General features: G+C 36.1%; 1 protein-coding gene across 1 annotated transcript in view; it reads right to left on the bottom strand.

The window, feature by feature from the left end:
* The window catches only part of pcx (pecanex), a 359,123-nt gene that overhangs the window by 64,340 nt on the left and 268,774 nt on the right, over positions 1–26,009 (bottom strand). Inside the window, exons 29-31 of the mRNA XM_089247188.1 lie at positions 13,979–14,194; positions 13,509–13,568; positions 1,871–2,064 (exon numbers count right to left, since the gene is read on the bottom strand). Coding sequence (XP_089103314.1) covers positions 1,871–2,064; positions 13,509–13,568; positions 13,979–14,194 — 470 coding nt within the window. The remainder of the gene's footprint in view (positions 1–1,870; positions 2,065–13,508; positions 13,569–13,978; positions 14,195–26,009) is intronic.

Genomic DNA, 26,009 nt, shown 5'->3' with positions numbered 1-26,009 from the left:
TAGCAGATTTGCCAACTGATACAGATTGTCTATAGAGACTGCTTTCAACAATGGACCTATGGGAAATGCTCTGAATAGTACAGAAATAATTTCTTTTTGCTTCAGATATTTTTATTGAAAAAAAATGATTCCCTGAGTTTCTTACTAAATTTTTTTTTTTTTTTTTTTTTTGAAATTGCATGGTGATCTTTACCAACTAGCTATAGCATAATGGTAAATTTGTGTACTCCAACAACAGAACAGAAGAGTTCAAGAGATGTGTCATCAGACAAGATGATTGAGTCGATGATCATTCATTGCAGTGATGTGATCCAACATTTATGCAGTATTGAAAGCAATATGGTGACAAGCTTGACAACAGAGTGTTACCATATAGGAAGGGTTCTTATCCAGGGCATGAATGAGAAAAAAATTAATTCATTGTTCTTCGTTATATACTGAAAATTACTCTGTCAAGGACTGTGGCTATTGATTTTGTGGGGATGGAGAGTCTGCGGCCTTCATCTTATTTTCACAAGGGATCCATGGGACCCAAAAGCTTAGGAACCCCCACCACAGGGCAAATAACAAGCAGAGATCTGGACATGGTTATGTTGTCCAGGGTGACGTAAGCAGATAGAAGCTCTTTGAACGGAGCGACGGCAGATTTTATTCCTTTCACCAATGCTAATAATGCAAATTTTTGGGGAACGAGAGGGATCCGCCTATGCAGGATGAGGTCACCCACCCTTAGTGAAAGTCAACATTCATTATTACTGAGAGGCTTCATGTGTCAATATTGACATGTCTATGCAAGTAATCTTATTGTGTTACTACAGTAAATATGTACTTTAATTCATAGAATGAAAGTCCCTATTTCCTTTATGTAACACAATTCCTATATTTTTTATTTTAATTTGTGTACATTTACATGTGTGTGCTATTCATGAAATGCAGTACTTCTTTATGAAGTATTTGACAGACTCAATATACCATATGTATGTCACTAATTTTGCACCAATTTTAATTTCCCTTGTTTATCCAGATTTTCTCTGAGCCAGTTGACAATTGGTCCTGCTTTATGTACATTCTTATATACTGGATGCCATTGATTAATAATAATAATTAACAATCATTGATTCTAAAGGCATACTTCCAATTAGAAAAAGTATCTAATAATATGTACATCTCAGATAAGTCATTTATGTTGCAAGGGGTTGTCTAATTATTAAAATTAAAAAAAATTAAGTTTTTATCTAGATATACCCTGTGCTCAAAAATCTAATTACAAAACTATTGTCTTGTCTCTCTTGAGGGAAAAAAATTCCATATTTTTAAGTGCAATATTCGCGGAGATATTTGAATTAAAAAACCACAGAAAACTTGGGGGAAAACAGCATAAATGCAGATAAAACATGTTCATGGAAGGAGTACCCATACTTTTACTTTTTTATGTACACAACCCCTAAAAAAAAATGCATTTTAAGAAACTACATGTCATTTCAAAATTTTTGTCTATGGTTACAAAGATAGCACAGTAGACAAACAATTCGAATCAGCCTATATGAAGGAATCTACACATCACCAAAAAAATTATGTCACCAAAACATTCCAAGATTGAGATTATATAAAATAACATTTCTTCGAGTTCTCACATTTTCTAAAAACTAAAAAAAAACCTGAATCTCTAAAATCACACAAGCTTTTGCTTCATAAATTACAGTATTTTAAGAGGAAACATATTAATGAACATAATGGAATAAAATTTAGTATGAAGCACAAGAAAAACCCCACAGAAACAAAACAATCTGGATACATGAAAAAAAAACCCATAGTTATTTCTTGCACAAAAAAAATTTAAGTTATGAAAAAATACCATCAAAGGCCATACCTTCACATAATAAGTGATGAGAGCCTTTCTCAAATCAAACACTTGAAGCATTGAAACAGCACTGTTATCAGATATACTGTACCCTTCTAATACATATTTTGTAGCAGTGACTTCCCATGCTAGCAATCGTTGGTTGAAAGCAGCATTAACAGAAAGCATATGAGGTAGATGACCAGGCTCACAGCAACAACAACCTAGTTAAAAAAGGGAATGACACAGTCAATGAAAAGGAGGAAAAAAGGATTGATCATAGGTTATAAGGTGGACTAGTGAGAACAACAACTTTTCCACTTCAATGTGGGAAGTTGTCATCAGTCACATCATTAAATTAAGATGTAACTATTAGTGTTTTGGAAATGAAACTTCATATTTTAAAATAAAGAAGACAGTCATGCAAATAAACTTACTAGACAGCTATTTTGTTTAATATGGAAACAAAAATGGAATACTTGCTTCTTGTTTTGAAGGCTTTAGTAATTTTTATCTTGAAGTTTTAAATGTTTTTACAATTTTTTTAAACAAAATAAATTTTTTTTCCTTCTTTTGAAATTAAGTCATAATTTCATTAATTATTCAAACATCATAACTTCAAATAACATGCAGAATGGTGGTTTTCTCTTCCGTCACACACATAGATTGCGCTTTTCTCATACACAATCATAAACTGCTTATGAATTGTATTGAAAGCTTTTAAATTCAGCTCAGTAAAACTGATCCATACTTTGATGATTAGAAAAAAAAAAACTTAAAACTTTTAGCCATGAAAAAGTAGTTCGACAGCTTAATTAAGCAGGGCATCCATCAAAATGTTCAAGGGCGAGCCCAATCCATCTCGTTCCCAAAAAGAATGGTGAGTGGCAGATTTGTGGCGATTACCATAGGCTCAATGCCGTAACTGTATCCGATTGCTATCCCCTACCACATATTCAAAATTTTTTATTTGTTCTTGCTGGAAAATAAAATTTTTCTAAGATAGACCTTGTAGAGGCCTATCACCAAATTAATGTAATTAATGTTAAGATATTTCAAAAACAGCAGTGATCACACCTCATGGACTTTTTGAGTACATTCACATGCCATTTGGACTACTACTACTACACCAGACATGCACCTCGTCCATATTCCTCTGCGGAACCTCTAACGAATTGGTACATGTTGGATGCCCTTTGGACTGCAAGATGCTGCTCAGACATTCCAGTGGTTTATCGACAGCATTTTATCTGATTTAGATTTTGTCTATGCATACTTAGATGATTTGCTTGTCACATCTGCTGATGAGGGAAGTCACAAAAGTAACCTCAAAAAACTTTTTTTTTAATAAAATCAATTTTTTGGGCATAACTCTCACTGGTGAAGGGATTTCTCCCATTCCCAATAAAGTTCAAGCATAACAGCATAACTTGATTATCTTTTGTCTCGAACTGTGGATGAGCTGAAAATATTTCTTGCTTTGATTAATTTTTACCACAGATTTTTGAGAGGCACTGCTCATGCCCAGGCAAATTTGCACAAAATTGTGAAAAGAAAATGCAAAAAAGATCTTAAACTGATCAATTGCACAGATGAAACAAAAAATTCATCTTTGTGCAAAACCTTAATCACTGAATGAGCCCTTTTGGCAAACCCAGTATTAGATGTACCTTTGAAGCTTAGTCTTTGCATCAGATACATCCTTGGGAGTGGTTTTACATCAAGTGGTGAAGAAAGCAGTCAAAACACTTAGATTTTTTTCATGTAAACTCACAACTGAGAAAAGGTACAGTGTGTACGATCATGAACTTCTGATATTTATTCAGTAGTACAATATTTTTGTCGCATGCTAGAAGACAGCAACTTTTCTGTGTACAACGACCATTGCCCTCTGGTATATGTTTTCACTCAGAAAGCTGAAAAATGCTTCACTCGCCAAATAAGACATCCCAATTACATAAGTCAATTTTCAATTGATATCAGACACATGTCAGGTTTTTTGTGGTTCCCAACTTCAAGGAGCAGATGAGAGCCGATCTTCCCTTTAAAAAGTCTCGCCACAGAGAACAACAGACCTACAAACAGTACAAATGTAATTCAATCATAACACATCACTCACTTCACTTCTGAAATATAGATGTAAGCACTGAAAAATCAAACAACACTACATACACACTCAAAGACTGTTAGGTACACACACACAGTTACACTTCCGGAACAACTCACTAGGTAGTAAATTGCCTATAGATGGTGATAGACCTAAGTTCTGCTCGGTTTGAAAGAAAAAAAGACACATGTCAGGAGAACAAAATTTGGTTGCCGATGCTCTTTCATGCATAGCCAAAATTAAAGTTCCTACTGTAACTGATTTTAGTGAGATGGCTTGCGCACAGGCTGGGACACCAATTTACAATTGATTATCGATTCCAATACTGGTCTTGAGCTTAGGCCAATGACTTTCGTTAATTCTGATGTCAAACTCTACCGTGACGGTAGAGTTGACATCAGACGTTGACTGAAAACGTGCAACCTTATGTTGCTAAAAAAATTTTAAAGACAAGTGTTTGATTCCATTCATAGTTTATCCCTTCCAGGCAAAGCCGGTTCTAAAAATTCTGCCACTTCAGGCAAACAATATTTTGCCATCTTTTAGATACGACTGTCTGAAAAGAGTTTTCTTTCTTCACCTCTATTACCTTGATACAGTGGTTCCCAAAGTGTTGGTCACAACCCCCTTGGGTGGCTTGTGTAATGTTGATGATTGAAGATGTCACGAGAGAATTTCCTAAATAAAAACATTCTGATGGAGTAAATATATCAAATCAATATAATAGTTCTTCTTTGAAGGAGGAAGGTGGTCTCATAGTGAGCTAACTTGTTTAAATTTTTACCTATGGGTTTTCGAAAAAATGTCTTCCCTTCAAAAGATTAATTGAGCTATATTTAGCACACATATATCATATAACGCATTAAAATTCTACGTAAAATTTACTAAAAATGATATAAAGAAAACATTTATTCAATCAAGTATCACAAATGTGTTTTTGTGCATTTTTATAGGAGAAAACATGAAAATTGAAAAATTAATATATTTATTCTGACTCCAAAGATAAAATGCATTTATTGAAAATCCAAGAAATGCTCTCCTCATACCTAATTTTTTTAAATTGTGATTCACCGTGTTATGTTGCTTACATGCTAAGTTGCACAGCGAAAAGGTAAGAATTTTTCCTACCTTTTTATTTATATTTTGCAGTGAAATATTCTAGTGAAGTAACACCCCCCCACCCCGAGTTCATACATTTGTGATCAGAGGTGTAGTATGCAGGAGAGGACATAGGGGGCAGGTGCCCTCCCTAAGACGATCAAAATTAAAAATATTTCCAGATATTTCAGTAAAAAATTTAAATTCGAAAGCAGATACCTTTATACTGCATGTTATCTTTATCAATTTGTTAATTTATGATGCTTTTTGAAGTTTAGTAGCTCATAATTTCTCTGGGAGAGATTTCTTGGGCTCACCAAACCTAATGTGCCCCCTAAAGGTTGATCTTGCATACACCAATGCTCGTGAGCAGGGCGCAGGGTACTGTAATGTTGTAGGTCTTCTCTTAGTGCAACCTGGTAATGAAAATTCTGCCGCAAGTGATACTGCTTAATCATTGCAGCATAACCTCGATGGTCCTCGCACCAATGAAGAACACAAACTCCAATCCAATCCAGATGTGCATATGCACCCTTGAATGAATGATAGCACATATCGCAGCAAATCCGTCTGAAAAAAATCAGCAAATTGTTCTCTAAAAACACCCTATATCGCCTTTGCCATTGCGATTCAGCAGCACATTCTACGATCAAAAATGCTTGTTGGGTGTCTTATATCACCTCTTAAAATTTGTCCCATGAATTTAGAATGAAAGACATTAATGAACTAGAACCACTTACGCCACCTATCAAATAAAACTGATACAATTCTTCGATTGAAATTAGTACCAAGATTTTGATTAATGTGCCATATCAAAAAAACAATATATGATATGATATTAGTTGATATTTTATAAGCAATAATACTAGTTAAATGATCAAGTTTGCCTCAAAATTTTAACAGTTATTATTTGTGCACGGTAAAACATTGTTAGTAAAACTCGTAAAAAGTAGCCATCGTAGGCTTTCTGTGATTATGACCAAAAACAATATGAAAACCAAGAATGGCTTCAGTTTGCGAGTTTTGTTAATAATGTTTTACCACAATTACTTTAAATTTTAAAGTAAACTTGATAATTTAACTATTATTACTACTTATAAAACATTAACTAATGCAGGGTGTCTACTAAATACCAAAAGCAAAATTTGGTGACTTCTTGGGGACTTTTCTTACTCAAAAAAATGAACCCATGCTGGACTGCTTTCTTATATCAATGGTTTCCAAACTGTGAGTAACGACCACTTAAGGGGGTTTGGGTCAATAAAATAGGGGATCCGTATGAAAGAGGGACCGGGAGTGAATTTACAAAATAAACATTCGATAAGAAATCAATTATTTAAATCCTTCAAAACTTTCCACAGAGCATGATGAAGACGTCAATGCAAATACACACACACACAGACATGCCAACATTGGCAAAGGTGGAGTCGACTGATCTAATGTATATGTGCATATATGAATTGACATCATCATTGTGCCCCAACAATAACGACCGTGCTCTCCCAGACTTTCAAGTCTATCTCTGCCTATGCCTCCAACCACAATAAAAAATCTCGATTTTTTTAAATTTTTAAAAACTTTTAAATACAACATCCCATAGGAACTGCATCCTAAGGACGCGGCTACAGGTTGTTTCTGGAACAGTGTGGGGGGGGGGGGAACACTACTACTACTACTAAACCACACATGCACCTCGTCCATATTCCTCTGCGGAACCTCTACCAAATTGGTACATGCGGGAATGTGTGTGTACATGTAGTGAAACCTGACGTGAAGTTTGTTTCTGTGTAATGCTTGTTATGTGTCGTGCTGCCATCTGCCACCAGTTTTTCTAACTGGGAGTGAAGTGTAATGATTGAATAATTTATCGTTGTAGGCGTGTTGCTCTCTGTGGCGAGACTTTTTGATGGGGAGATCGGCTCGCATTTGTGCCTCGAATTTGGGGACCACAGGAAACCAACTTCAGCTGACCACCACTGTGGTGTCGGTGGGGTTCGAACCCGGATCCCCGCGATGCGAGTCCATCATTATGACCACTCGACCACCACAGCGGCGGGGGGGAAACACTGCCCATGCCAATAATTTTTTAATCGGGGGGGGGGAATCGTTCATATTGCCCCCCTCTCTGTATCCCCACCCATGCCTTCAGTTGTTCATGAATAATACTCAATGCAATCCATCCCAGCATACGCCCTTCTGGGTCATATATACGGTCGTCTGGAAACCCTAGACCCCCCTCCTGTTTCTATCATATCAAAGACGGAGTTCCTTCAGTGCCTACAATGAAACTTTCAAAACAAGCTCCACGCCCCCCCCCCCCCCCCCGCGAAACGAAAGTTGCAAATGCGTCCTGTGAATGGAAACTACTGAACACACTATTGATCGATATTAAAAAAATATTGTATACCAGGTAGGATATAAAATCAAGATATTATATCTTGCCTGGGCCCGTCAAAGATCTCAGACCAGGGGGTCCTACTGCAGGATCTAGTTCTCAACCTTTGGAATCCCGCGGCACGGTTGATTTATTTTTCTTGATTGAAAGGCCTGATCATACACACGATTAATGGGCAAAAATGAAATAACAAATCCCTCACAGCCCGGTTTTGCAGATGTCAGGACATAGCGGTTCAGAAACTGCACTAGTCTGAGGCGTTCATAATGTTTATTTTCCCCTTTACTCCAGTATGAGGGAAAAAATCATGACGGCTCTGACTAGACCAACCCAGGGCCCTTCCGAAGGACGATTTCATATATTCCTTTTCCTATTCACATTTTTCAAAGTTCGATATTACATGCTTGTTATTTGCTTGACATGGTAATTGTTATTTATTGTCATGCTTTGTTGTCGGTCTAAGATCGCAAGCTTGCCACCATATTCCAATGGTTCTCTTTTGTCAGCTGCTTCCCTTGCGTAATTCATGGTTCATGCGAAAAGTTTGGCAGATATTTTCCCATATAAAAGAACCACTTCAAAGTGTAAATAGCAGCACAAATCAATATTTTCAGCTCTCCACGATGCTCCTAGGAGCCGCGATGAACACTTTTAGAAACACTGGTATTCCTTTAAATTCTGCCTAAATGTTGCGTTGCAACACAATTAATGGCAAATAAGTCAGATGTCTGTCTTCTATTGAATGCTTTCAGTCTGTCACATGCGTATACTGTATGATTTCGTGGTTTGCTATAGCTAGTTGGTAAAGATCACAGCGATTAAAAAAAGGGTGATATAATTTAAAAAATTTTCTCCCTTTGCGGGGGGGGGGGGAAGAGAATTGGTGTCTTTTCACCTGGCCCCCACAAGGATGAGGATGACAGGGCTAGGGCCTTGGAGCCTGGGACAATCACCATAATTGTTTTTTCATGCTATAAATTCACTACAGGCCCCCCCCTCCTCAGTGAAAAATCTGGGCCCTGCTCCACGATGTGAGGGGAAGATCATGTCCTTTCTACTGAAAACCAATATTGTTCCCAAGAGAACTCTCAACTGTCGTGCAAGTCAACGACTCCCCAAGAATTATCATACGATCCTGAGAACACTGCTCTAGGCATAGACATAACATTAACTTATGGTTATATTATATCTATGGCTTTAGGGGAATATTACAAATATTGAAAGGTCCCAACAAACTAAGAAAAGTTGTTTTTTGTTCATCCAGGATGAATAGTTTTTTTGCCCCACCCATATAATATCTGCCCCCATGTAGGGTGACTACCAAAGCCTCCTACATGTAGTATCTAGGAGGCTTTGTGACTACACTACACATTGACACTGTTCTTTTCTGCTGCTACTCACCCACCCATCCCTCCCTCCATGGCAAAAAAAGGAGAAAAAAACCTGAGAGAAAGGGAAAAATATTGAATTTCACAGCTTTTCTAAAGCCTAGATTTTAGGGAAAAAATCAAAAAAGATCTCTGGAGAATCATAAAAAAATCTGTGACCTTTAGTCAAATTTTGTGACTTTTTTCGTGACCTTTTTCTCATTCCATGACTTTTCTGCGATGGTAGACACCCTGATCTATGCAAGCACATATATTTATACTTTCAAAAACACGTTAGCAAATGATAATTGATCAACACCAACGATCATAGCATTATGCCTCAGGTTCATTATGATCAGGGATTGTAAAAAAATTTGGATAGACCAATCAAATGGCTTTATTTTGCAAGCTATCAACGGATGTTGTACGAGACTTACATGCAGGCGCTCAGCTTCATTCTGACTATGATGTTTGACATGAGCAGATGTATATTTTTCTGCCATGGAAATCAAAGTTAGGATTTGGTAAGTAACCTATGTGGAATGCTCGGTTAGCGTGATAAATAATATGTCAAAGTGGAAAAGTCATGGTACACTTTTCCCCTCTTTTGACATATATTTTTCTTGTACATGGGATTTTTGTCAAATAGTAGATATGTGTATTTTGTTTCAAGAAAATTTAGTTTGTTGTCCTTGTTCATTTGGGAAAACAAGTGGGTTGAACACCTACTTTTGGTACACACTGTATGCGTTTTCAAAATTTTAGATATTGGATGCGATCCCGATATCAGAGAGTTTTGCCTATTTTTCTAAATTAATCCTCTAAATTTTTGCCCCCTTGGTGTAAAGTTTTGAGCCAATTTGAGGCGTCTTCATTGGAGAAATTGATAGTTTAGTAAAAATTTAAATTCAACCAGTTACAGGAAAGGTGAGAGATAGCCATTTTCTCGAGCTTTTGTTTCATGATCTCAAGGGTGACGCAGTGACAGAAATTTTTTATTTTTATTTTTGTTGTTGAAACACAAAATTAGTTTTTTAATTTTCTTTGTCGTGTGACAAAATTTTTCCTGTACCTTTATTTATGTGTCAAAGTAGGCAGTGTGACCTATCGTTGGAAAGCTGAATTAATTTCCCATTTAATGGTAAACTTTTATTTTTATTTTTATATGTTGTGTGAGCGTAGTTACGCGTTTTCCTTTTTACTAATATTTCAGTGTATTGTCTGATGAATAGATATGCCATTGATGCGTTATAACACATCAAATACCCGGAATTTCAGAAAAGGACGCATAAAAATTTTGTTCACACATTCTCCAGGATGCGTTCTTTCCTACTTCTAAGAAAAAAGCAGAGAGAAAACACCTCTCCAACTTTTTTTTCCTTTCTGTTTTCTTCTTTTCACTATGTATCATGATTGCGTTACCTTGAAAAACTGGTTTTACTACTTTGTACACTGTACTGTACTGATATACACGCAGGTTGTTGAAGAATAACATGAGGGATATCTTAGTTGCTTCTCTCTGAATGAAAGGCCACGTACAGAAGTTTCAATTTTCTTTTATTCCCCTGTGGATTTTCTCCCTTCCGGTTACATACTGGAAATTACGGTACTTTTGCAGCTATCCGCCAATATTCAAAGACCGCGTCTATACGGCATAAATTTGTCTTGTTCCTACAATATTGCGAAATGCAAACATTATATTTAATCGTAAAGGATTGGAACACCTGTTCAAATTCTATAACTTTCCAGATATCGTGGAAAAAAACCGATCTGTAAAAACTCAACCTTTGAATATCCAAAGTTTTGTCATCTAGCTGCTATGTGGTATTTACTGTTTCGCATAATCAGCTTTTGGAGGGGCACCAGGATCTAATTCTTCACATATAATATAAAAGAAATTATTTTATTCCAATATTTTAATTCTCTACAAAAATATTTCTAATTCTTGATTTCCGGGTGGGGGGGGGGGAAGGCCCCTTATAACCCACCCCCAAATCAAATTTTGCTTTTAGTGAAAATCCAGGTTTGGAACTTGCAATTGCGCAATGGTAATCGGCAAAAAATGTGATTTTCTAAAGATTTCAAATTTTGAGTTGGCTCTTCCTTTGGAAAAACTTCTGGTTGCCACGGCGATCACACAGACCTGCAACACAAATATGCATACATTAAACTACTTCAAATGCACGCATTACCAGTTCGGAAGATAGATGCAGGGCCGCAACTGGGAGGGACAGGGACAGGTGGGTCTAGTGTCCTGGGTTCTGGACTAGAGGGGAGCACCAAATTCACCCTCATGTTTGAGAAAGTATCTAGTTACGGCGCGAGATAGATGGCACCACCTACTGAACACAAAACACGCCAAATGCTGAGCACACACACATAAGTACACTTAAGTTTCTCCAACACAAATCTGAAATAGCTCCCATATTCAGGATTTAAAATATGTGGCAGTTAAATGGTGACAGAACAGAATGGTGAACCATCAGGGAGGGAAAATAAAATCATTTTACCAGGAAAACCAAAGTATAAATAGGGAATCAGAAGATAAGTGTCTAATAGAGGAGAAAGAGAGAATCTAATTTGATCAGAAGATATTGAAAGTGCTAAGATTTTTTGTAACGAAATGTAAAATCAATCAGAAGGGAATTTATAGATTGATTTATTAGTGAATATATAAATGTGTATCTCCAACTGTTAACTAAATTGGATTCTGCTTATAACGTTTTTCAAAAACCGTCATAAAAAACGTAAATAAGAAAACACTTTAAACAGGAAATGTTAATGAGAATTATTTATAGTTAGGACCACGAAAATAAGTTGTACTAAGTGGGAAAACGTTCTAAATGGGAGAAACATTATAAGCGGGATCAACTGCATATTTGTTTTAGATTTATTACACATGCAGAATTACATATGTTTAATTCTCAGTGCTAATGAGCTTCTTTGCAAGCTTTTTCTACTAGTAGACAGGGAAAGTAAATGAACCTTTGGATAGAACATGTTTTTAGAAATGAATTACTTGATTCACAGACAACCTACCTTCTTCTCCTACCCAGAACATGACCCACCGCTCAGTCTCAATGAAGAAATATAAGCAGGGCATGCTGGAAGAAAATTCATAGAGATACCAGTTAATTATATGGGGGCGGGGGGGATAATTTTTTTTTCAAGATAAATTTTTTTTGATAAGGACCCAGATTTTTCGAATAACCTGGGTCCCAGGAAAATTAGAGTATAGTGGCATCTCTGGATGAATCCCCGTAGGATTTTATTTTGTTCAGGGCGTTCTCTCGTCCAGGTTAAGACATGCCCTTTCACCTTAATTGGTCAAAAGTGGTGTCATAAAAAAATTGCACCACGAATCAAAGTGTGCGCATTCTTTAGCCACGACCACATTTTGGTTTAATATATACTCCCGAAACTTTTGAGAGGTGGTCTGTCTGTCGATTATGAAGTAGCGGAACTTCGGCTTCGTCCGAGCTAAGTTTCCCCCTCCGCATTTGTAATGTCCAAAAACTGAAAGTTTTCCTGCGTTTTTAAGTAACTTTTCCCGATGGGCGAGTCAATCGTCATAGATGATCCCGAGTCCATAGGTTAGCCACCATGGCCAGTTGGAAGAATGGAAAACGCGTTTTGCCGTATGAGTGATCCTGCTCAAAATGAATGTGAGAGTCTGGGGTCAGAAAAGTCCCATTGCCTTGTTTCCAGTCGTCTGCTGCCCTGTCGAAAACAGACTTGCCAACGCGTTCGGAGCGTTAATTTCAGACTACATCACAAGGACTGATTCCCTGAGTGACACGAGTACGAGTGACTCGGTGCTTTAAGGTATGTGAGAAAATTTTTCTATTGCCTCTCATTCTGAAAAGGTTCTGGTGTGTCAGTCGCTTAAATTTGTGTGTGCTAACAATATTTTAATGACCGCTCCAAAAACTTCCCCCCAATTAAAATTATTTCGGTCTCATTTAAGGTAAAGTAATTCTTAGAAAACCCTGAAATATTTTTCGGGACATTGCACTTTACTGTTTACATTAAATGTCCATATTTCTCTGTTTAAAGTAAACTTCATTGGATAATTAAGTTGGAAAAGCAACATCCTACGCGATGAGACTGTTTTGTGTTCTTTGAAAGAATTTGTTCAATGTCATGTTTTTGAAATAGTTAAGGGTCTCTAAATGATGTTTTTGAAATAATAAGGTGTCTCTAAATGAAAAGTAATTAAATCTGAATTTCCTTTATTTAAACTGTGTGTGACATGAATTAATTTTTGTTCTGGTGAATTATTCTTTTTTTTGTTGTTCATGTGGTAAACAAAAGCACTCCCCATAGAAAAGGGTTTTTTGCAGGCAGGTTAACCGTGCACTGTACACACTACATAGATCACCAGCAATATTGTTTAAATTCGTTCTTGATAAATAGAAAAAAAAAACTTGAATTATTTGCATATGTTCTTTTCGTACTGCCAAATTATTTGTTGTTTCATGTGGAGTGCTACGACATATTTTGGTGCCGTATTACATTTGGTGCTGTATGACATAGGTGCGGTACCACACATTGGTGCTGTACCTCATATTTGAGCCACACCACAAATATTTATCCTCTGAAGACAACACCTATAGTGTGCCAAAATACATTGGGAATTTTGTATTTCTTTTGTGTATTTGCCTATAACATAATTCTCCATTTGTGATTTACCCAACCTACCTTCATCTTCATCAACACCCTCATTAATGGCCTCCACTTCACGTTGTTGGCAATAGGTTCCTGTAAATTTAAAAAAGAAATAGATATCATATAAATGTATATATATAATGACATTGAACTCAGTTTCCTATATATACTTCACAACATTACCTACAGAGGCAGATTTATGGGTCTGCTGCCTGCAGGCTACTTAATATTAAGGGCAGAGGGATGAGTAGGCTATAGCTTGCTCAGCTTCCCTGTAAATATGCCTCTGATTACATAAAGAAGTTAAAGATACAGTAAAACTAGCTAAACCATCAGAATCAGATATAACAAATATCAAATTTATATGAAAAAAACTAAATAAACTTATTAACTAAAAGCCACAGATATATAATTATAGTTAAGACTTTTTGTTGGAATGAAACTTCATCATTGCGAATATTTTGCATGAAAATGATGAAACAAAACATTTACTGTTTGTTTACCTCTAAATTCTAGTCCTCGCACTTGAAAAGTAACAAGTCCATTGCCAAGTTCAATAACATGAACTAAACAATTCAAGTTATCTGAAGCCAAAACAAAACAATCTCCTTGTTCCACACTACCCCATCTACCTAATGCCATATCACCACAGAGAGAGTGTTGTAGTGACCTTGTCAAATGTTCATAAAATATAGAGTTTAGATTATTGTCATCAGCTCCTAAAAAGTAAATAAAAAAATGTCAAATTCAAAATAACGAACTGATAATTTTCTTGCAGTATTTTTTCATACATTCATATTAATACTCAATGATATTTTTTTTCCCAGTTGGTACAAATTTAAATTGAATGCATCATATGTTTATACAGTACAACATCCCGATAACAGACACCCTTAGAGTGTCCGCTAATGGGGAGGTACACAGGGGTGGGAAGTGACAAAGTCCATTTCGGAGCAGCTTTGGAGCAGCAAAATTCAGGATTCGGAGCAGTTTTGGAGCAGCAAAATTCAGGATTCTGAGCAGTTTTGGAGCAGGAAAATATAGGATACGGAGCAGATATTTATAAATTGTAGCAGCAAAATTAACAACAATATTTTCTATTTTCGTTAACCCTCACCCTTTTTCAAAATAAAACAACTGCACTGTCTTTTGTCTGCACAAGCTGATGAAAAGATGTTCTTTTTTTGCTGTTTTTTTTTTCAGCTTTTTTTTTTGTTTTTGGTGTTTCAGGCTTTTGACAAATTGTTTGAAAGAGCGGATGTCATAAAATGTTTCGCACCAGTCTATTTAAGGTGATTTTTGCTTACTGAGGGCACTATTTGCTGTCTGGAACAGCCACCCTTCAAATGGGCTAAAAATTTTCTATATCAAGTTTTCAATTTTTTTATACTCAGAAAGAAATTGTTGCAAAATGAAAGAGAATTTCGGAAGAATCAACACGATGGTTGGCGATTCCGCACTCATTTGGCGAGATTGGCGATCTGACACTCATTATTGGGCAAGATTGGCGATCTTACTTGTGATTTGGCGATTTAACTCATTATTCGGCAACATTGCCGATTTAACGCTCTTTATTCGGCTAAGTTTCTAAATTAGCAAGCGTAATTCGGTGGACATGCTTTTTTTTACGCCCGGAATGAAATTTTTTTCCACGAAACATCAGGATTTGACGCAATAACAATCGACTACAGTAATTTCTGCTGCTTCCAGTGGCGACTTTTTTTTTGAAAACGAAAACTGACTCGAATTTGCGCTTTAAAGCTGAAAGAGCATTGCAAATATCTTCAGTTGCATGGTCACGGATACTATCGGGGTTTCGGTATGGAAGGGCCAATAGTTTAAATAAGGCGATAATTGAAGTAAAGTGGAATAAAACACGCTCTTTTCGGAAAGAATCGTTTCGCGGCAGGAACAAAAATTTTTTGCAAAAATAAATGAAACCTTTCTGAAATTCTGGGCATACTGAAGCAAAATTCGCTATTTGGCGCAGAAAAATATGAAAATACCCTATTGGAGCAGGATGGCGCAAGATGTTAATTTTGGGGCAGTGTGTTGGACTGTTTTCCTTTCTTTTTTTCCCCCCTCCATGCACGTGCGGGAACCGGTTGTTCCAACGCTATATGCAAATCGGCGGCAGAGTGTTCTCACCCTCGGGAGCACGGATATATAGACTGGTTTTTTCTCTATATGAGGGATGTTTGTTTTTTTCATGTATGTATGTCGGGATTTGATTTGTCTCTCCCTTTTGATTGCCGGCTGTATTTTCTGATGAACGTAAATGATCTTTTTTTTTTACAACTTTTATAGAATAAAAGTTAGAGTTCAAAATGAACTTCCGATCGTTGTTTTTCTTTCTTCAGCTCAGTCGACACGCTCTGCCCCCAACACAGTGCGGCGAAATTGGCGCAGAGTTCCCACCCCTGGGTACAGTATACAGTGGAACCTCATTTTCACATTTATACCACGTTTGGCTTCGCGTGGTCACAATTGGTTCCTTTACATTTCAATGTTGAAATGCATATGCTACTGCAAAAGTGATACATGAGTGGTTATGCATAATCACCAATTGTCATGCTAAAAAAATATACAAATATACAAATACAACGCCACAACAGGCAAATTGCCCAACGAGGTGGCTGACTTAAGAACATCGTGGATCCCCGAGCCCTACCTACTACTGCTACACCACATATGCACCCCTTCCCCCGCGGAACCCCCCAACGAATCGGTACATGCGGGAATGTGCGTGTACGTGTAGTGCAACCTGACGTAAAGTTTGTTTCTGTGTAATGCTTGTTATGTGTAGTGCTGTCACCTGCCCCCAGTTTTACTAACTATGAGTGAAGTGTTATGGTTGAATGATTTACCGTTGTAGGACTGTTGCTCTCTGTGGCGAGACTTTTTAACGGGGAGATCGGCTCGCATTTGCGCCTTGAAGTTGGGAACCACAGAAAACCAACTTCAGCCGACCACCACTGTGGGGTTCGAACCCGGATCCTCGCATCACGAGTCCGGCAATATAACCACTCGACCACCACAGCGGCATACAGTTTGATTAAATTTCACATTTTATCACTTCTCCTGGAAATTATGCAAAATTCCCAAATAAATTTGGGAAGTTTGATACATATGGAAAAAAACATCTATATAACCTTTCTTCCCTCCCTCTTCTCTCTTTCCATTAAGCATAAATAAAATTTAATTGAGAAATAGGATTTCCTGGATGTTATGCCCAAACGAATCTTTGGAAAGAAAAGCAAAAATTACTTTTACTACCTTAAAACAAGGGGAATAGAAACAGTGGGGTGAATAGGACCAAAACATAGTAAAAATTTAATACTAAATCACAGGGCAAATTGTAATGTGTGTTAATAAATGCCAGGAGTTTGGGTATTAAGGATTTTTTTAGAAACTATGATAGCTGTGAAGGGCCTGGATCTTATAGCCATTACAGAATCTTGGGCAAACTACGGGGATGAATCTTTCTTACACATCTCAGGATACGATACTTTTTAAAGAAATAGATCAGATAGGAAAGGGTGGATTCTTGATATACGTGAAATCATGTTTGGAGGCTAGAGAGCGTAATGTGCAGAGAAGTGATATTGAAACTATATGGGTTGAGCTTGAAAACAAAAGGCATCATAAACTTATTGTAGGGGTTTGTTACAATCCACCGAATAGGAATCCGAACAATATCGCCAAACTTCGTGCATGTGCAAGCATAAGAGGGTGATCGTATCAGGTGATTTCAATTACCCAAGTATCGATTGGGAGAACTGTTCATTTAGAGATCAATATGAAAAAGACTTTAAGTTGGTGCAATAATTTTTTGAACCAGCACGTATCAGAAGCCACGAGAGGTACTGCTATTGTGGATTTAGTTCTCACTAGAAGTTCCGAGGATGTTCTTGAACATGTTTTGTTGGTGGACAAGTTTTCATCAAATGATCATTGCGTCATTAGTTTTTCTGTAACTTTTCTTCGGGTGAGGTTGATAACAAAAGACTGGTTCCTTGTTTTCAGAGAACTAACTTTGATGTTTTGAGAGAACATTTAGTGGAAGTTTTCAAAGACCGGTTGGAGTCAGTCTGGGTGCTAAGTCAACGGGAAGAGTTTAGTACAAGCTGTCCTCTGTTTTCCACGGCGTCATACCCTTTGTTGAACATGTTTCGGTGGGGGAAGAGTTTTCTTCCAGTGATTATCGTATAGTCCGATTTCATTGTAACTTTTCCTCGGGTAAGGTTGATAACAAAAGACTGGTTCTTTGTTTTTGAAGAACTAACTTTGATGTTTTGAGAGGAAGGTTAGCGGAAGTTTTCAAAGACCGGTTGGAATCAGTAGGGGTGGTAAGTCAATGGGAACAATTTAGTACAAAGCTATATTCTGTTTTGCACGAAGTTATTCCCTTCGTTCAAAAAAAGCATGTTTGTACATTGCTCCTCCTATGGTTCACAGATAGCATGCGTAACCTTTATCTTGAAAAGAAAAGAGCATTTGGAAAGTATGAAAGTGGACAAAGTGACCTATCATTGTTTACTGATAAAAGAACGGCATTGAAGAAAGCGATAAAGGACAGTAAAAAGGAAGTTGAATCTAGGTTGGCATATAACATTGGCTCTGACCCAAAATCATTTTTTAAGATACGTTAATGATGGATGTAAGGTGACAGGCGCCCCCCCCCCCTCTCGTTAGGAGGGTCTGGGATAGATAGCAATGTAAGTATGTGTAGTGCTTTTAATGACATTTTTGCATGAGTTTTTAATAGGGAAAATGATATTAAATAAACGGGTGTTGCATGGGGTAATAAAATCCTCAACCAAATTCAAGTGGAAAACGTGGAAGTTTTGAATCTTCTACAAAATGTATGTGCAAGCAAAGCACCAGGACCAGATGATATCTATGCCAAGATACTTAGGAAATGTGCTAATGAATTGTTGGGGCCAGTCGCACAAATTTACAGGAGTACTGTTGCTGAAGGTATCGTCCCAAGGGAATGGGAACTTGATAATGCTGTTCTCAAATTTAAAAATAGTAGTAGAGAAACTGTGTCCAATTATCATCCAGTGAGTTTGACAAGCTCCCTCTCAAAAATTTGAGAAATTATTAACAAAAGGCAGTTGGTGAAGTGGATTGACGAGAATAATGTATTGTTGGATAATCAGCATGGGTTCGGGAAGTGGAAGTTATGTGTGACTAACCTCCCTTGTTGCTATGATCACGTGACAAAGGCTTTCGGTAAGGGCAAAAATGTAGATGTTGTTTACCTTGATTTCGAGAAGGTATTCGATCGAGTGCAACATAGTAAACTTTTGAAGCGTTTACACGAGATTGGGATTTTGGGCAACTTGCTGAATTGGATAGAATCGTAGTTAAGAGATAGGTCGCAATGAATTATGGTAAATGGGGAATTCTCTGGCTGGACAGGCATCACAAGTGTCCTTGGCCCCATACTTTTTCACTTTTTGGCGATAAACTTGATCAGGGTTTCGATGGGATTGCTAGCAAATTTGCAGATAGCATGAAGCTAATGGGGGTAGTCGAGAATCAAAGCAACAGGGAAATGCTTCAGACCAATTTAAACAGGATTGCAGCATGGGCAAATGGATGGAGCATGATGTTTAGCGTTGATAAGTGCATGGTTCTCTTTTGAGTTGAATGCCGTGGTCACTATCCCGGATGCAACTAGGGTCACCGATTTGTGAATTCTCATTCACAGGGGGCTTAGGTTTTCTGAACATTGTTCAGTGGTGGTCAAAATGCTTGGTTTCGTTCTCAAAAAGGTTTCATCGCATTCTACACTTTTTCGAGGCTTAGTTTGACCTGGACTGGCATATGCTGTAAGGTTTTGGAGACCATACCTACAGACGGACATAGACTTTGTTGAAGGGGTCACAGAAGAGCTACAAGTGTTCTTATTGGAACAAAGGGCTTCAGTTATGAAGAGAGACTTCATTTTTTCAATATGTTTACCTTGGATGAATGCAGGTGTCAGGGAGATATGATTGAAGTGTTCAAAATTTTCAACGGGATGGATAGGATGGACCATGAATTATTAGCACACCATGAATCGACTGCTTTTACAAGGGAACACTAGTATTGATTGGTAAGGGACAAATCTAGGTTATGGTGTCACAGGTAATTTTTCTCTAATAGGGTTGTTAATAAATGGAATAGCTTACCCCCGGAGGTAGTAAATACTTACACAATCGACACGTTTAAGAAGAAATACAACAAACATGTCAGAGTGAATTGAGAAGCTATCCATGCTTAGAATAAGACAACCATAAATATTCTTTATGGGGCATTGTATAATATTTTATCATGTATATATTGTTTGTAATTGTGTTTTTAATTGGGTTGCTGAATTTTTGAAATATATGACATCCACATTTGTTATGGGCATCTTTTTCTCAGTCACCTCGTTCGGCATTTTGGCTGTTGTGGCGCTCTATTTGTATTTGTATAAAGCACAAACCTATATTCCCATATTATGTTCACAAAAGAATTTCCATTCTTAATTTATTTTTCAGTTGGCTAACATAATGGAAAATTCTTTTGCGATGATAATACAGGGATATGTTTGTGTTTTTACAAAGTTTCGTTCCCATTCACTCAAACTGTTCCTATTCACCTTGTTTTATGGTACTGTCGCATTAATTGATTATGATTCTGTCACATTAATGCCACCAAAACTGTACAAAAAACCTTGAGGCAGAAATTTTCATTTTTTTTTCCTATCTGGCTAAATTTTTATGATCCTCTTAAAAGAAACACTTGACTGGAGGTCTCTGGTGTTCGAAACTCAATCAAAAACACAACTAGGGAATTAAAACAGTTTGAATACAATGTGGCCATTGTATTGGTTTTTCTTTTTGGTAGCAATCAAAATGAAAGTCTGGGTATGCAATTGCATTGCCAGAGTAGGATGGATGAAAATCAATGTTTGTCAATGAGGCTGATGGGAGAATGGAGAACATCTTATTTTCATGAGCAACTGCAATGTAGATAACCACCAATTTCTACAGCAATTTCTAATTTATGGTTTGATTAATATGCATTTTGTGAAGGGTCTGTTTTTCAGAACTGGAATTTTGTAAAGGGTCTGAGAAATGGACCCAAATTTTGGTTGATAGCCCCCTGACTACTGGTCTATCGACGAAGCTTTGATAACAAGCTCTCCATCAATGTTTCCAAAAAAGTTGTCAAAAAAAAAAATTCTTGAAGCTCTGTGGGACTTTCCCTCAAAACTTCTCATAATCTTATGCTTCAAATCTGTCATAAAAAAAACACATTATCTCTCTATGCGTTTATAAACTCCTGTAGATTTTTTTCATGGAAGTCAAATTTTAATCTTTTACCGGCAAAAATTCCAACTTAGATTGATTTTTATCTTTTCTTTTTATTGTCTCTTCTGATACCTCAGTTTAGACATATCAATCAAAAAATTTATGAAAAAAAATTTCCTTGTATGTTTTCTGGACTTGCCCATGTTAATAGACATAACATTAAAATTAAAAACAAAAGAATTAAATTTTATTCTTCCTTAAAAATACATGATTTAAAAAAAATTAAATTGATAGCATTAGTGTTGAAATGACTATAAACTTAATTTACAAAACAAAAATTTCAATCTCAAAAAAATGCTTTCATTTTTTCTTTTTTTCTGACTAACAAAATCAATGTTCCGCGTTGGAAACTGTTGTTAATCTAGTAGTCTCCCATAGTGTTTTTTGTTAATCTAGTGCACCCCTCAGAGTGCAAATTATGTTTCATGTGTGTAGCAACATGTCTTCCATTTACCTTTTTGTATTATCTTTGTTTTTCCTTATGTCTTGATAAAATGATTACAGTTTGTTTTCAGGAACATATTATTTAGGTATTAAGGTTAATGAAATCGCTACAGTAAATAAAAAAAAACCATTTTTTGCCTCATTTTACTGTCCACTATCGAGAGAGTGTGGAGGGGAAGTGAAATACATTAAAACCTATTCCACAGGACCTGGGATCAGAAAAATTTCCATTAACAGGGAGTGACTGTTAGGGGAGATTCCACTATAACGTATTTAAAAATTGACATTATACATGTTTAAAACCTTCAAGTTAAAGGAACACAAAATGATCTGCTCCACCATGGATAAAAATTGCCTATGAAAACCGATAATTCCAAATGATTTTCCCTGCTTTCTGACAATTTGATGGATTAATTTCAGTTTAAAGATAGTTTCTCGAGGTGCAAAGCCATCAGTACAAGTTTTTTTTCTTTAAGCATCTCTCCAATGCTAGTGGCTGGCATTGGGGGAACGTTGAGAAGAAAATTAACTTGTTGGAGTGGGGAGGGGGATACTCTTTTTCTCATGCACACAACACTCTCTTTCATTTTTCTGTCTCTCTCTTTTTTATTTAACCCTCTTACTTGTAAATATCAACAGTGATATCATCATAACTTATGGGGCAGATTCCAAGAAGAGCCGAGCAGCTCTTTGTAGAATAAACCAATGTGTTACTCATATATTTTATCATTATTTCTTGAGCTATGCTATCAGCTACATCAAAATGTATATATGTCATATTCTTAAAATTGAAATTTAATTAAATAGTAATTTTTTTTTAATTGAAGAGACGTTTTGTATTTTAGGATAGTGTATCTCTCTTAAAAGTGGTGACACGGTCGGTTTAACACTAACGTTTTTAACAATGCAAGGATAATCTTTTTCCTTCTCCTCACCCACTAGTGAATGTGTTTTCAACTCTTGATATGGATAACATTCTGTTTCCACCAATGTTGTGTATAAGTTCAATTTTATTTTTATTTTCTAATTTTGTATGTTTGCTTACATTGATGCGTATTTTCATTTTATCGCTGATTTTTATTTGTAAACATATACCATATTTGATATATGTAAATTTTTTATTATTTTATTTAAGCTATGTCCATTTTGATATCATTGGATCTTGGCCAAGTGCACTGAGCTGTCAGTATTGTGTGACATTCATAGACCAGAGATGGTATTTTTTCGGCCCAAAATATACTGAGAAATTGAATTTTCTGGATGTTATGCCGAAACTAATACTGAAAAAGTGGAAAGAAAAGTGATTTCCCGGAGGAGACAAATCACTTTTTTTTCTAAATATTAATTTCGGTATAATATCCAGAAATTTCAATTTCTCAGTATTCATAGACCAATTTATGTAAAAAGGTTGAGTTCGTTCCAGTGATAGATGCTATAGCAGACACATTCCAGAGCCTTTCTTTATAATTGGGTGGCTAGACTGGGTTCTGCTTATCTTTCTTGCCAGCAAAGACTTCAATCAATGATGTCTTCTACATTTATGAAGTTACTAAAAATTCTGGGAGTGGACTTTTTTTGCACTGCCGCCTACAACCCAAAGGCAAATGGTTTCATTGAGAGATTTCATCATACATTGAAGTTATCATTGATGTGCCATGAGAAAATATCTTGAATCGATGCTTTGTTCCAGCTTCTTCTACAACGACTGAGTGCTATCCACCAAGAATGGATTCATTCTTCTGCTGAGCTAGTACATGGGCAAACCATTAGGTTAACAGGCGTTCAAATCTGCTCCTAAACATATCAATCAGCCAGATCTTATTAGTATTCTTCAGAATGTTTTCAAACATGTGCATCCTTGCCCTCAACTGGACTCAATCTGCACAGTTGATTTATATTCCCAGACAGAGGATCTCACGCATGCCATGCAGAGGAGCTTGTAGGCCTTACAACAGCTTTCTTTTGATCAAACATCAACACAAAGCAATGTTACTACAAATATGGCACAAACAAAAATAGGTGTCAAAGAATAGACTCAAGCCTGCATTGGTCCATACCAAAGAAGAGTCAAAATAAGAGCTTGTGATGAGGCATCATAACAAAGTTCCACCACTTTCACAAGCAACACCGAACTTGTCAACAAATATATCTTGCAGTGGACATCAAGTTTTTGTTTCAGACTCTGATGAGACTGATACTTCTGGGGGGGGGGGGGGAGATACTCTTCCTCCTACCCACTTTCTTTTTTTTTTATTTTTCTTCTTCTTTATATTTAGCCCCCTTACTCATAAACATCAACAGTGACATCATCACAACTGATGGAGCTGTTCTTCATAGACAAAAACCAATGCATTACTGATATATGTTTTGTCATTATTTCTTAAGCTGCACTTATCAGCCACATCAAAATGTATATGTGTTCTTGAAGTTAAAATTTGATTAAATAGTATATACAGGGTGGTAACTATCGACCACCCAATAATTACACACATGAATCCTTGTGAAAAACAAATATAGAAAAGTGTTTTCCATTTTTCAATCGATAATTTTTCAAATAAATTTTTTTTTGCCAAAATGTGGAAATTTGTTCTCTTTCACTATCAAGTCAAATTTTTGGAGGGAATGCACATACAGTGCACTGCGTTTACTATGCGATCTTTTTTATATGCTGTCATTTTAATCAGATTACATGTTGATCAATATGAAATGGCAATATTTTTGAGTTATTTTAAAAAACTTCGTCGAAACAGTCACGTGCACAAAACTGGTAGCTTGACAGAGGTGACTTGTAAAAATAATAAAATTTAAGGCATTTTATGAATTGGCATATTCAAAATAATTAGTAGTTTCGGATATTTTCTATCGATTATTCATCGACTAACATTTTCATAACGATTTCTGCATGTGCAATGAAGACTTTTCATTTCTTTTGACTGCACACAATTGATTTTTGTCACGCTAAAATATTAATACATTTTTTCTTTACCTTTCATAAGAAAGATTTGGACTAATTTGAAATTTTTTTCAGCCTGCATGATTTGCGCAGAACTTGGTCAATTTTTCAGATGAAGGTTTATTCTGGGGCATATTTCTTGAATTGGATTATGTATTTTGTGGCGCAAGGACCAATTAGGTCAAACTGCACCAAAACAAATGACCAATTAAAAATTACTGTGCCTGTCATATCAGGAAAAGAGGCGTGTGTTTATAAGGGGACAGTTGTGTGTGTGTGTGCTTCCGGGTCCCTTCTTCACACAAACAGACTTCAGGATGTCGCCGCCCTAGGCACTACCAATTTTGCCATCCCTTTGCTTTTATATGTGTGTATTTTGTTTAATTTCTTTCCGAAAAATCATGCTTACACCCTCCTTCCTCCAGCTCTCAATTTTTGAAATGAAAGCCATGTCTTTACTGTCTGTTGTCCCAAATACGGTTTTGAGTAGGGGCCTACTGTTTCATACACACATTCATAACATTAATGAAATGCTGTAAAAAATTTTAGACATCATCGTGACAATTTGTAACTGTGATCGATTTCATTCATTATGCTTCTTGTGTTACTCAAGTTAATTGTGTTGCAGAATTACAATCGAAAACTGTGATGCAACATGTAAATCTTCCAAAACTTCTGAATCGGAACTGGAAACAAAAATCTCATCTTAAAATTGTTGGAGATACTTTATTCATTTAAGGGGTTTCATGACAACTGAAGTCGATTTTTCAAACATGATTAAAAAATATTTCATTCAATTGTGAAAATCAAATGCCAAAAATTTCGTGTGAATCGGGTTAATTTGTTTTTTTTTTCAAAATAAAATTAAAAATTAATGAATTAGTTTAAATATAAACAAGAAAGAATACTTTGAACGCAATTTTGACAAATTGCAGTTTTTGAGCTCATCTGTTTAAGATATGGAAAAAACCTACTACACCAAAAATTCTGTAAAAATATTTATACAGCATGATGATGTACCTTGAACTTCGATGTCTGATCATCCAGTTAGAATTTTATAAAGTTTGAAAAACTGTATAAATTTAAAAAACCTGAGAATTCAATATTTGTTTTAAAAAATACTTGGGTTAATTTCTAAAGCTGAGGTTCATTTTACTAACACGTGGCAAGTAACATATTTGAGCAAAATTTCAGAATTTTTAGGGCGGCATATTTTTTTTTAATCTTACAGATGAATTCAAAAACTCTGCAATCTTGGAAAATCGTAAAAAACAACCGCGTAAAAATTTGGAAAGTGAACACACACATACAACAAGAGGAAAAAAAATGGTTTACCTTTTCGATTTCTTAGGGTTGTATCATTGTTCAGTTTAAAAAAAACCAAGTTAAACGTTTGGTGTTCGTTCGGTGAATTTGGCAGGATTTTGAAGTGACATCAATTTTTATAGCGTTATAACTCATTAATTATGGCTCAAATCAAAAAACACTGAAAACACTTTTCCATATCAGTTTTTCACAAGGAATCATGTGTGTAATTATTGGATGGTCAATAGTTACCACCCTGTATATTTTTTTAATTGAAAGAGATACATTGTATTTTAGAGTTGTGCAACTCCTTTAAAAAATCATTCTGATCACAGACTTTTGCTCTAAACAATTCCCTTTTAATTGACAATGGCAACAAGAACTTTACAAATTGCATAAATTTTAATGTTAGTAGACTCACTGTGGTTGAGGTTTACGTGAAGTTCTGAAAGGAAAAAATTTAATTGCAAAAATCATCATGTC

The sequence above is a fragment of the Pholcus phalangioides genome, unplaced genomic scaffold (assembly GCF_987345545.1).
Source record: "Pholcus phalangioides strain wild (caught in Gottingen) unplaced genomic scaffold, Ppha-v1.0 ptg000017l_1, whole genome shotgun sequence".
NCBI classification, from domain to species: domain Eukaryota; kingdom Metazoa; phylum Arthropoda; class Arachnida; order Araneae; family Pholcidae; genus Pholcus; species Pholcus phalangioides.
The sequence above is the reverse complement of the archived record's forward strand: the minus strand, read 5'-3'. Positions and strand labels throughout refer to the sequence as shown.